The sequence below is a fragment of the Tympanuchus pallidicinctus genome, unplaced genomic scaffold (assembly GCF_026119805.1).
Source record: "Tympanuchus pallidicinctus isolate F22 unplaced genomic scaffold, pur_lepc_1.0 scaffold4, whole genome shotgun sequence".
NCBI classification, from domain to species: domain Eukaryota; kingdom Metazoa; phylum Chordata; class Aves; order Galliformes; family Phasianidae; genus Tympanuchus; species Tympanuchus pallidicinctus.
In genome coordinates, this window is record NW_026294758.1 from 15787512 (window position 1) to 15800673 (window position 13162).

General features: G+C 34.4%; 1 protein-coding gene across 1 annotated transcript in view; it reads left to right on the forward strand.

Annotated features, from left to right (window-relative positions):
• Nucleotides 1-13162, forward strand: part of ADGRV1 (adhesion G protein-coupled receptor V1) — a 264974-nt gene that overhangs the window by 49534 nt on the left and 202278 nt on the right. Inside the window, exons 20-28 of the mRNA XM_052701347.1 lie at nt 58-324; nt 1894-2020; nt 3447-3664; nt 4821-5564; nt 7273-7646; nt 9053-9229; nt 10263-10443; nt 11036-11238; nt 11865-11994. Coding sequence (XP_052557307.1) covers nt 58-324; nt 1894-2020; nt 3447-3664; nt 4821-5564; nt 7273-7646; nt 9053-9229; nt 10263-10443; nt 11036-11238; nt 11865-11994 — 2421 coding nt within the window. The remainder of the gene's footprint in view (nt 1-57; nt 325-1893; nt 2021-3446; nt 3665-4820; nt 5565-7272; nt 7647-9052; nt 9230-10262; nt 10444-11035; nt 11239-11864; nt 11995-13162) is intronic.

Genomic DNA, 13162 nt, shown 5'->3' on the forward strand with positions numbered 1-13162 from the left:
CAATTGCAAAGGACTCAGGGTTGAACTCAGGTACATTTTTGGGTTTTGTATTTTCAGAACCTTTGACAGTGACTGTTCAAGAAGGAAGTGCTGCAAACTTTACAGTTTTAAGGAATGGATCTGTTGATGTTGCTGTTGCTGTCCAGTATATTACAGTCAATGGAGATGCAACAGCTGAAGAAGGAGACTTTGTTCCCAGTGGAAAGAGCAGCATCATTTTGTTTGATGTTGGAGAAAGAGAGCAGAACTTATCTGTGTATATTAATGATGACGATACTCCTGAAACTGATGAAACGTTTTATGTTCTCCTTTTGAATTCTACAGGTAAAAGTAATGATCTGATGTATTCTTGGTTTTTGCTCTCCTTTTGCTTTGCTGCAATTTTTTAGCTGCATGGTCTTATCATAAAATTTACTCCAAGATTTTCATACTTCAGAGTTGCTGTAAACATTGGGTTTGGATTTTCATCTTGGATTTAATTTTTGTTGGAAACAAAATTTTTGTTAGAAACAAAAATTAAATGGTACAGTTGAGACCTTTCCTGCAAAACCAGCTGAAGTGGATGTCAAATGTAATGTGTGTCAAAAGATGAAGTGGATTTCAAATGTGAATCCTCCAAATTAGATTCATTTCAACTTGACTACAATGACAGCACAATTATAAAGAACTTTAACACTGCAAAAGTCTTAGTGAAAGAGGGATTCTTTTATTCATTTATTTATTTATTTAAAAGCATACAGAACAGCCGTATTTAAAGGAAGGCCATGTAAATTGTTTTTTGTTATAGTATGCCTTCTGGCACAGTACGGTAAAGTATGCATACTTTCTTCAGACCACATCTGAAGAAAGTATTTATTACCATAAGAATAACATCCTGTTTTTTTTATTATTATTTTTCATAGTTGTCACTTAACAAGAAACAAAATTATCCAGCACATTCCTCTAGTTTTCAAATACATGTCTTTTTTGAATATCTGTTGTGTATACAACATATACACTGTTGTATAACATACATGAGAATATAAAAGGGAAGTAAAAGAAATACATAAATTTTCTTGGTCTCTGATTGCTTAATAAAGACCTTTCCCTCCAAAACTCAAGGTACTGTGGGAGTCACTTGCAATTTTGTTAACAAATTTAAATTACTTACTGTCCAGAAAGCAATTTCATTGATTTTCTTTCTGTGGTCTGTTACACATATTGGCTGTGAGTGTTGCAGGCCTTTTGATAACTATACTGGGACTATTGTACCTGAAAGAAAATACAAACAGAAGTATATGAAGTGAATTGTGTAAGTACATTCTTTAATGTGGAACTGAAGCTGGGCTAATGCTCTGAAATAGGATGAAAAATGACATAGAACTGGAAACATGGTGTTAGAATTAACATCTCTACAGTGCTAATATGCACAATAGGAATCCTACAAACTTTTCCTCTGCATCATAATTATCTTATAATTTTTCACTTCAGCTCTTCTATGAGTATAAACTCATAGATGTTGCTCTTGGCTTGTATTTAGTTTAAATACAATACTTCTAGGTCTAAAGAAAGTCTGGGTTCTACAAATACCTTGTTATTTTACTCTACACCTCTGAATATCATCATTTTTACTTGACCATCTGTTCGAACACAAAATATGACTTCTCCCCAGGCAAGGGACAGCTACATGTAAGGATGCCAAGCAAATAGAATCATATACCCACAGTGCATATCATATATATTTTCCTGAAAAAATTTTATGCCTTGCTTATGATATATTACTTTAGCATTTTTACACTGATTTGTCTGTTATTGAATATCTGAAATACTGCTTTTCACTGCTAAATAACTGTTCTTGGATTTATAGTTACCTACATTTATAATTACAATTCTGATTCCTCTTCCTCTTTTTAGGGGACACTGTTATCTTTAAGGCTGGAATGGCTACAGTTATAATTGAAGCAAATGATGACCCAAATGGAATTTTCTCTTTGGAACCTTTAGAAAAAGCAGTGGAAGAAGGCAAAAGTAATACTTTTTTGTAAGTAGCTTTTAAATAATATTCTGCACTCTTTTGGAACTGCTGTATGTGCTACTTTGCAAATAGTACTTTGATCTAACTCCATGAAAGTATGTACTAATAGAATTGTATTGTAGAAAAATAGCTAAAAAATATTTTGGAATACATTATTTGTAATGTGTGGAAGACAGGAACTGTAGTATATTAAAATAGATTCTAAATGTGAAAAAGTGTACAGACTTATGTTGCATTGTAAATACGTAAGAACACAGTGTTCTTATCCTCTCAGCACTCTGGAGGTACAGAAGAATCTGACTGACCATAGTGTAACCTCTGCAAATGGAGAAGTAAAAAACTTCTTCAAAATTAGCTAAATGAGACTGTGGCTATAGATAGTTTTTGAAGCTTTCACTTAAAAATCCATACTACTCTTTCTTTTTTTTCTACTAGGTTTTTTCTTTTATCTATTAATTGCAGATTGAAATCTGTTCTCACATTCCAGATGTGAGTGCCTTCTAGGCTGAAAATGCTCTTCACTAATCTGACTTTTGGTATTTTTCTTTCTGCTACTGAATTGCTTTCAAGAATGAGAAGTGTTGAAGAAATCATAGCATTATAGAATTCTTAAGACTGGAAAAGACCTGTGAGATCACCACATCCAAACCCAACCCATCCACTGAGCCATGTCCCTTAGGGCCACGTACACAGCATCTTATCTTGTTACATAATAAAGTAGTAAATAAACTTAGTATGGGATTATAATTTGATGAAAATAATGATTTTTTTTTTTTCCTTAAGAATTCCCTAGACTAGATGTAAAAAAAAAAATTAGATCATCATAAATGTGGTAGGGTGAATAGTTAAGGAAAAGGCTGTTTTTATATAAATTTTTAATTATTCTTTACATATGTCTTTGATTTTTGTTTGTGAGCTTGTGCTGATGGCTACATGTCTTTACAATAATAATCATATCTTGTTTTCACTTAGTATATTCTTAACCTCAAATAAGGCATAGAACATAACCCTCTTTAATACCAGAGTAAGAAGGAGTTGAAGGAGGCTTGATGACTAAATAGTGAAATGTCTGCAGTTAACTGTAGATGATTCTCTTTCCTTTCTAAATGTGTTTGAGTATATTGGTTTTTATTGTTGACTTTCCAAAGTATTATGCATTCATATTTATTGTTTACACACTAGAAATACAAGAAACCATGTTTGGGCCTGCACAGGCAATTTTTTTTCTAAGGTACATATGGTATACCTGGGAGTAGAATTATATTACAGAATTGCAGGTGTTTAATTGGAGTTATATTTATTATTCAGTATTATTTAGAACATAGTATGTTGCTTTTCCCTGTAAGGAAGATTTGAGTTTTCATGTTTTCCTTTTTTACTGGATACTGATGCTTACCTGCCAGCACACACTCTTTCTTGTATCACTGAACAGGATTTTGAGACACAGAGGACATTTTGGCAATGTTTCTTTGAGTTGGCAGCTGTTCGATAATAACTCCACGCTGAGGCCAGGAGAAGAGTTCTACGAAACTTATGGAACTGTGTTGTTCATGGATGGTGAAAGATCAAAGCCAGTAATACTACATGCTATTTCAGATAGAATTCCTGAATTCAATGAATTTTATATTCTAAAGTTGGTGAATGCTTCAGGTATTGTCTTCCGTATCACCATTCACTTCATACCTGGTAGAAAAGAATTATGTTTAATCAGTCAAAAATAAACCAGCACTAGAAAGAGCATTGCTTTGAATCAGTTCTTGATATCCCTTGATTTTCTGGTAAGGTTTTAGGTTTTATTTTTCATTTAATATTAAATTAGGTATATGAAAATGGTTAGTTCCTGAATTACTGTTAGACGTATTGTGTTGATCTGAACTTAAAAAAGGGTGGCTCTCCATTTCTGAAATGAAAATGTAGTACTTTCATTTTAGAAACACAGCAATCTACATTTCAGAGACAGGTTCTCCATGCAGAGGAAGAAATATTAAAGATATTAAAGACTATGCATATCTACTGTAATAGAGTTCCTTTATTTTTTTTTTCCCTAGAGGAGGTAAACCGCTTGTAGACACCACTTCATATGACATAAATTACAACTTCAGATTGCTACTGGGTGTATTTCCTAATTTGGATTCATTCCACCTCAGTACTGTTTATGGTCTTCTGTACCCTGGTGCAACTGAAAATGTGTGTTGACGTTTCCTGTAAGTGAAATCAATATGGGTGTACAGAAGATTTCCTTCTTAAAATAGGTAAATCACTGTACACTTTGATCATGGAGAGCTTACATTTACATCATGATCTTCATGTCATCAATTCTTGCTGTGAAAAAACAGATGACTAGTAGCACAACTTGTCAACAGTTTAAATACACAGTTGATCACTGATTTTGCAAGGTATACATACTTCTGTTTCTGAAACAAAGGACAAGATTTTGCCATTTCATAGTCAAGTTTTGGGGTAATGTAAGAACTGATTTTGGCCCCATGCTTATCAAGTGAAACAAAAGTTGACTAATTAAGAAAAGCTAGACTTAATCTTTTAGCTGAAAGACATCTTTGTCTTTCAAAAAGACAACCTATTAATTTTGCTATTGAAATTGTGCCACCACAGCATTTTAAAAATAATACAATCAAATTACACAATTTTGAAGTTGGATGATTTGGTGGTATTCCAGAGGATCTTAAAGGAAGATTTGAGCCTTCTAAAAAATGTATTCTATTTAAGAATTGAAGTACTTCATAAGTTTCTTCCTTATCATGTTTGAAACCAACCATTAACTTTTACTCTAACTTCTGTTACATAGGTGGATCTCCTGGTCCTGGTGGCCAGTTATCTGAAACCAACCTTTCTGTAATCGTCATGATCCCTTTCAATGATGACCCTTTTGGAGTGTTTGTTATAGATCCAGAGAGCCAGGAGAGAGAGATTGTGGAAGATACTCTTTCTGAAGATGATCTTTCCTATATTACAGACTTCACCATCTGGAGACAGCAAGGCACATTCGGTGTTGTCCGATTAGGCTGGGAAATACTGTCTAGTACATTCTCAGATGGACTGCCAGCAATGATAGATTTCTTATTGCTTGGATCCTTTCCAAGTTCAGTCAAATCACAGCCCCACATGAGGCGCCATCACAGTGGAACAGATGCTTTATATTTCAGTGGAAAAGGGGATGCATTTGGCATTATTGGTCCTGAAGATCCATACAGTGGAAATACTGCACTAACCAATTTTACATTCTCAGCATGGCTAATTCCTAATGTCAATACAGATGGGTATATAGTTGAAAAGGACAGTGATAATGGGACTTTATATTATGGTGTGAAAATCCAAACAAATGATTCTCATGTTTGTGTAGTTCTCCATTATACAGCATTAGGATCCAATATGACATATATGGCCAAAACAGCAATCATGAAATACCTGGATGAGAATACTTGGCTTCACCTTTTGATTACTCTCGATGAAAGTATAATTGAATTTTACATTGATGGAATTCTAGTTCTAGGAGGAATGAAGAGTTTGAAAGGAGAAGCGATTGTTGATGGTGAGGCAACAGATTTCATTATATTTTTCTTTACATGAAGTTCTAAAATGCACAGAAGAATGTAGCTCCTTGAGAGGTGGAGGCAATATACTGAAATGATTTTATCTGATTAGTTTATTGGAAGGGCAAGGAAAAAAAATGAAAGAAAAGGAAAAAATTGTTTCAGGATTTTTAAAAAGTACATGGAAATTAGCCATAGTTCTAGAAAAGCCAAACCTATAATGAGTTTAGACTGTAAAAATTTGAAAACAAATCAATAATTTTTTTTTGTAATATGTGTATATGTCACGTACATTTACTGCAATTAATAATTTCAGTAAGATTTAGCTACAGGAAATATCCTGAGTTGCTAGAATACATTCAGAGAAGGGCATTGAAGCTGGAAAAAGGAACTAAAAAAAAAACATGGCAGGTGAGGGAACTGGATATGTTTCATTTGGGAGAAGGCTGAGAGGAAACCTCATTGTTCTCTGCAATGACCTCACAGGAGCTTGGAGTGAGTATGTCAGTAGTCTCTTTTGTCAGGTGGCAAGTGATTGGACATGAGCAAGAGGCCTCAGGTTATTCCAGGGAAGGTTTAGATTAAATATCAGGAAGAATGTATTCATGGAAAGAGTAGTTAGGCACTATAACAGTCTTCTAAGGTCGAGTTGTCATCTCTGGAGGTATTTAAGTGACATGGTGCTTAGGGACATGATTTAGTGGTGAACTTGTATTATTAGGTGCTGGGCAGACTCATTATTAGTTGATGTGGTTGCTCATCTCTAGAACTGCCACGCAGTGTCATATATACTCGACACTCAGTGTCATATAACAGTACACTGAAGAGCTGGATTTTTGCTTCTTAGTTTTTGGAAAAGCAGCTGAGGACAGCTGAGATGTATGTGTTTTAGCAGAACAGAGTAGAATAGAGTGCAATAGAACAGAGTAGAATAGAGTGGAACAGAAAAGAGTCGAATGAAATAGAGTATCAGAGGATAGGATAGGATAGGATAGGATAGGATAGGATAGGATAGGATAGGATAGGATAGGATAGGATAGGATAGGATAGGATAGGATAGGATAGGATAGGAACGGAATGGAACAGAAATTAATATGAGTTATTGGCTTAGTATGTTTGTAAAAAGGCAGCTGTGAATATATATTATGCTGAATAGTATAATCGTTCAGAGACATAGAAGTATTAATGCTACTGTGAAAAGCATTTGGAATTTGTGGATCTCTTCCTGAAATCTGTACAGCTGATGCAGTGGGGTGAAACCTATGTTCGGAAATGCTAATGCAGTGTTTATGAGTATTGTGACAATGGATCAGTAAAGAGAGTCAAAACTGGGTTTGTTAAGCAAAGCAGAATGAAAGGAGTTGCAATTCAGTTCTGCAAATCTGTGGAGGTAAGGGGGAACCTCTGACCTCTAAACCTCATAAAATTAAGGGATTGTGACCATGTCAGGATTAATATTAGGATTAATGGGATGAAAAAACTTGGACAGTGTAAGATGGAATTGCTTGGCCTCTGATGACCTCACTGAAGCTCTGAGTCGAGGTTCAAACAATCCCCTCATTTTTTATTTCAAGATCAATGTTTCCAAATTCAGTGGTAATAAGCAGGTTACTATTGATTTTTTAACAAAAAGAACAATTTAATTGTAGACTTCTACAGCTTCAGAGAAAAGCAGTAATGTGATAAAAATTATAATTTTCTTCGCAGGTCCAGGAATAGTAAGAATTGGAGCAGGAATCAATGGCAGCAGTAGATACACAGGGCTAATGCAGGATGTAAGGCTTTATGAGCGTAAATTGACACGTGCAGAGATCTATGAACTCCATGCATCTCCTGCAAAAAATGATGTCCACCCTGTCTCTGGATATTTGGAGTATCAGCAAGGAGAGACCAATAAATCATTTATCGTGTCTGCAAAGGATGACAATGAGGAAGAAGGAGAGGAATTATTCATACTAAAGCTCATTTGTGTGCGTGGTGGAGCTCGCATTTCACAAGAAAATACCACAGCAAGATTAAGAATACAGAAAAGTGATAATGCTAATGGTTTATTTGGCTTCACTGGTGCATGTATCCCTGAGGTAAGGTGGTCAAAGGAAAATTGTAGGTGAAGTTCTGTGCACATAAAAATTACAGGACCAGCTGATGTGAACAAAGTCTTAATTTCACATTGTTTGGCATCGGTTTGGTTAATACTAACAGTGGTTGGTGTTTTTTTTTTTTCAACTTTTAGTTTTTAAGAGTTTTTTTCTTTCAGTGTACTGTGTAAACTTGCTACTTTTTGGAGCAGATTGAAATAGTTATAAATCTTCTTCTGCTTTAATCAGGTATGAAAGGAATAACATGACTGCTGTTTTTATTAGTACTGTATTATTTTGGAGCAAAAAAATGAGTAAAGTTTGTGAACTGGGAGCTCTTACAGATTTTTAATTATATTCTGTTTAGTCAGAGTGCTAATGTGCAACATTTTTTAGAATAACTGCACTGCCTGAGTGATACTAGTTTTCAGTTTGGCTCAGTTTGCTTTTTGTGTGCCTACCATATGCTATGATAATGGATTCCTTTAGGTTCAAATGCCACTGAGATACAGTTATGCCACAGATCATCAACCACCCATAAAGAAAAATTAAAAATGTATAAGATATGTTAATTCTTTTGCACCTATCTTATGTCCATTTCACCAAGCAAGCATTAGAACTCTTAGTGATGACACAGGAACACAGCAATGGTTTACCAGTAGTTTAACTTTGTGTGCATCCATCTACTAGAAAGCTGAAGTCATATGCAGTATCCGCAGTGTATCATACGGCATCCCTGAAATTTACTTAGTTACTATGATAACATTAACCTTTCTGGAAATTTTCAGATGAAATTATTTTCTATTTCCATGTTGCTATTGTTTATTTCTAAAACATATGGTCCATATGAATACATTTACAAAGATGTGAAATTCTTGCTATCTGTTAAGGTAGACCTTGTAAGGAGGACTGTAGTACAGAAAATTTTAAGTTCTTCTGAATTATGATGGTATAGTTTAATTTTAATGTATCTATATTTTTCTGTGGTGTTCGGAAAAGGGATGACCCAAATCTTTCTGCAGATTATTGCTAAGGAAAATTAAAATAAACTGCATTAATATAAAGTAGTTTGAGTTGCTTTTGACTTGTATATTTCAAGCATATTCTGTTTTTGACAAACAGCTTTGGGAAAGAGATTCTGTCCAGAGCAAACCTGTGTTGCTATTTTATATATATTACCTTAGTCCCAGGGGACGCATTAGAAATTGTTGCACATTCCACTACGATTGTTCTGACTGCCATCAGTCAGTTTCAGCTTCCTACAACTCCAAAAGAACTGAAGATAACATGACAGCGAATTTTTTTTTTAGCTGAACATTTGACTGACATTAGAAAATTCAACATTACGCATTTATTGTCTTGATTTACTCTTACATAAACAAACATTTAAAATTCTTGCTTTCTTCCAGATATCTGATGAAGGTTCCACTATATCCTGTGTTGTGGAGCGTACAAGGGGAGCCCTAGACTACGTGTATATAAAGTACATTATCTCACAGGTTGATTCCACTGGCATTAATTACTCTGTTACCGATTTTTCTAATAGCAGTGGCACTATCACATTCCTACCTTGGCAGAGATCAGAGGTAAACCCTGCCTTCCTATTAACTATTCATGCTGTCATTTACAAACCTGCTGGAGAATACCTTCTGAGGGTCCCTGACAGGCTTTCATATCAGAGTGTTTATTTCACATACCTTTTGTCATATTTTGCTGCACTTTTTTATTTTTCTTTTTCTTTTTTTGTACTTCAGTTCAGGAGTTACAATTTGTGCATGTGTATTTGGTTGCACATAAAGTTAAATAAATGCATATATACAATATATAGAAATGAATAACTATATTTCTGTACATGTGTATGTATACTTTTTAAAGTGCCAATAGTCCAGTTACTTTTGGAATTTATCACTTTTTGAACTGAATGCTGCAACCCACATTTCTCTTCACATCAGTTAAATAGCAGTAAAGTTAACTGCTGGTCTTGCACCCAGCTTCTGTCTCGTTTTGCTTGAACTATTTTAATGAATTCAGTCCCAACTTGCAGCACAGAATTTTTACAGTTATTTGAAGTGGTGTGAGACCACAATACTGCAGAAAGTTCATGTATGTTTTCTAGTAGTGTTTGTATAATGAGCATGAATTTTGAGTGGAGGATGCATCCTCAGTTTCATTTACATCAGTTTGCAGAATTCAGCGTGGACTGATGGAAATTCTATCATTTGAAAGGAGCCCAGTGGTTTCACTAGAACTGAGAATTCGGTCCCAGTTAAATAACATAATAACTGATGAAAGCTTGTCATATCTGCACATAGTTTGTTCATGTCACTAGTCATTCAGCTTTAATTGTACTGAATCATATGACTGCATTTCATAGAATTATACAAAGCAGAATTTTCCTAAACTTTTCAAATCTGCTGTCCTGGATAAGGTGTGTCTTGCATTATCCAGTGCCAAAAGGGCTCTTGCTCCACTGCCTTTTGGTCCATTACTTTCAGAACTAAAAACAGATACAGTTGGCTTCCTAATTAAAAAATTCAGTGAATTAGACAGGTTTGTGAAGCTCTTCATCATGCTGAATGTTGCATGGTTTGATTTTTCCATGATTTGATCCTTCTCTAGGTGTTAAATTTGCATGTTATTGATGATGACATTCCGGAGTTAAATGAATATTTCCGTGTGACATTAGTCTCTGCAGTGTCTGGAGATGGAAAACTAGGTTCAACTCCTACCAGTGGAGCAAGTATAGATCCAGAGAAGGAAACTACTGATATCACCATCAGAGCCAGTGACCACCCATATGGTAACAATGATGGAAATCATACAGTCTTGTTTCAAATAATTGTGTAGTTCTTGCTAGTCAGATAAAATGTTTTCTTTGTCTTAATAACTGAAGAGGCAATGCCAAGTATTCCACTTTACCTAACTTGTGATTAATTCATTGCTTATATACCTGAAAGAATGCTGAATTATTCTTGAGAATTTTGAAAGAAGGCCTGGAAGCTTTGCTAATCAGGCAGTGTTCTTATGAGAACAAGTAAAGGCTACATGTTGATCTTGTGGAAATGTTAGCAAATGGGATTTTCTAATAATGAGTGTCATTTTTGTATGCCTGTTATACCACTGAATAGCCAATAATGTGAGGCTCATTTGAGAAGAGCTGATTTTATTACAGTGCTGTTTCTTTATCGAGACTGACAAGAAGATCAGTGAGAAAGGAAGATACAGCACATCCCTGGAATCAGTGTGATGGATGCATAAGGATATATCAATATAAGTGATTTTTAATTTCAGAAAACATCACATATTATAAATATCATTGATTGATTTAAATTGATTATCATCATTTAAATTTGGTTCTAGAAGCCATATAAGTAATACTTCTTGTCTGCCAGGTCTGCTCCAGTTCTCTGTGGGGCCACCTCCTCAGCCAAGTGATAAAATGATTCTTCCAGCTTCTTCTGTACCACATATTACTATTAAAGAAGAAGTTGGACACATCAGATTACTGGTTGTTCGTGCACAAGGCCTTCTTGGAACAGTTCTGGTGGAATACAGAACAGTGCCACTTACAGCTTCCAGTCCAAAAGATTACCAGGTATGGCCATTGCCAAAGTAGTATAATTATTTGGGGATTTAATTAGCATTATTTATCCTGAGCTGAACCCTTCAGTTTGACTACTTTACCCCAGCTACAGTTCTTTCATGGAAAGATTCCTTGATGTGATAAATAATGTGTAATATTCCCTTTAATGTATAAGTTGCTATATGACTTCTACATTCTTTCTATGTAGGAAGTTGCATTTCCTAAGAAAATATTCTGGTTTTGATTTTTTGTCTTAAGAGAGATGTCATATTGCAAGAAGATTTTGTTTTGTTTTGTTTTTAATTTCCTTCAGATGCATGTTAAAGTATTACTGCAGATGCAGGTTAAATTATGTATATACATACTGGAATTTCTACATACTTAAAAAAAACTCTGCATTTGTATACATTTGCTTGTCCAACTGATAAATTGTGCAAAAAAATTAGAAATGAATACAGGTGTTCACTGGTCCATCCATTTAGGTGTCCTTTTTTGTAGAAGATTCATCAGATTTTTTTTTTAAGCATAAGTAAAAAAGTAGATGTTTTGAAAAAGACCAAATGAAGGTTTTATTTCTTTTTTTCATATGGAGGAAAACATTAGAACAAAAAAATATATGAAGAGCTTTCATATTGCAGGCTGTCATGGGCACACTTGAATTTCAGCCAGGAGAAAGATACAAGTACATTACAGTTAACATCACTGATAATTCTATTCCTGAATTAGAAAAAACATTCGAAGTGGAGCTGTTGAACCCAGAGGGAGGAGGTAAGTCACTTTCATCAATTACTTAGTTGTATTTTCATTAACTCTATTCATTAAAATCTTGTCTTTACTAGTATCATTTCCATGTAATTTCTGAAAAGAAACAAAAACCACTCCTGCATTCTTCAAGCAGCATTCTTTTTTCTTAGGAAAAAAAATACTCCTTAGTTCATTTGTTAATCTTAGTAAACAAGCAGACATGTAAAGGCAGTTGCTGCTTTTTCACTTTATGTAACAATAGTTGGTAACGAGAATTAAAATAATGCAGAAAAATGTATTAATAACTCATTGCATTTCAAAATTCTTGATTATTTATAAAATGTTTAAAGCTAAGTGGTCACAGTGTGGAAGTGGTTGTTGCTGATTGAAAAAAATAGGTTTTTTTTAATGAGAGAAATTATAAAACATTGGCTCATAACATGTTCAGTTGGGTTATAGCAGTACTAGGTAGTGGATGTAGAGAGGTTTGGGAGTAACAGCCAAGTTACAGCTGTTAGGTAGTTATTTATAAGGCCAAGAAGAATGCTCCAGTTACTGGTTTAAGGTGCTAGGACAGCAAGAATCAGTGGTTTCCCTAATCCCTTAAAGAAGCTTATTTAGTTGGAAAAAATTTTTAGGGGAGATTTAATATCTTGTTCTGGGGAAATAAATTATTGGAAACACTGAGAGTCATATATTGATTTTTTTTTTTAATGGATTTTGTGGAACTGAGGTACTTTATAGAAAGTTGTGTCACACTATCTTGAATAAAACCAGCTGTCCACTGTGATTGTACGTGTCTATAGTATAGTGTAGCCTTAGTGATTCTTTTGATAAAATTAATAGACTTCTCATGTATTTCATCTTTTTGGTTGAACAGTTGTTTTGTTAAGAGAAGTAAAACCTTTCTTTTTCAAATTACTTTGTCAGAGAACTTAAAACTAAATTTAAGAATCCAGTAGGTAGATAACCTCCCTAAAATGAACTCTCTTTTTGGTCTGCAAAGTACGCTGCAAGCACAAAGTTCAGGGTAAAGTCTCCATTAGTTAAGCTTTCTGCAGATCTTCCCAACTTTCTGACATGTTCTCACTTTGTGAGATGTTAGAATGAAGGGTCTGGATTGCTTTACTTGCATTATTTCAAATTTACATTTCTCTATGACAAACTTCAGGAGTGAGAAAGGTAAAATACA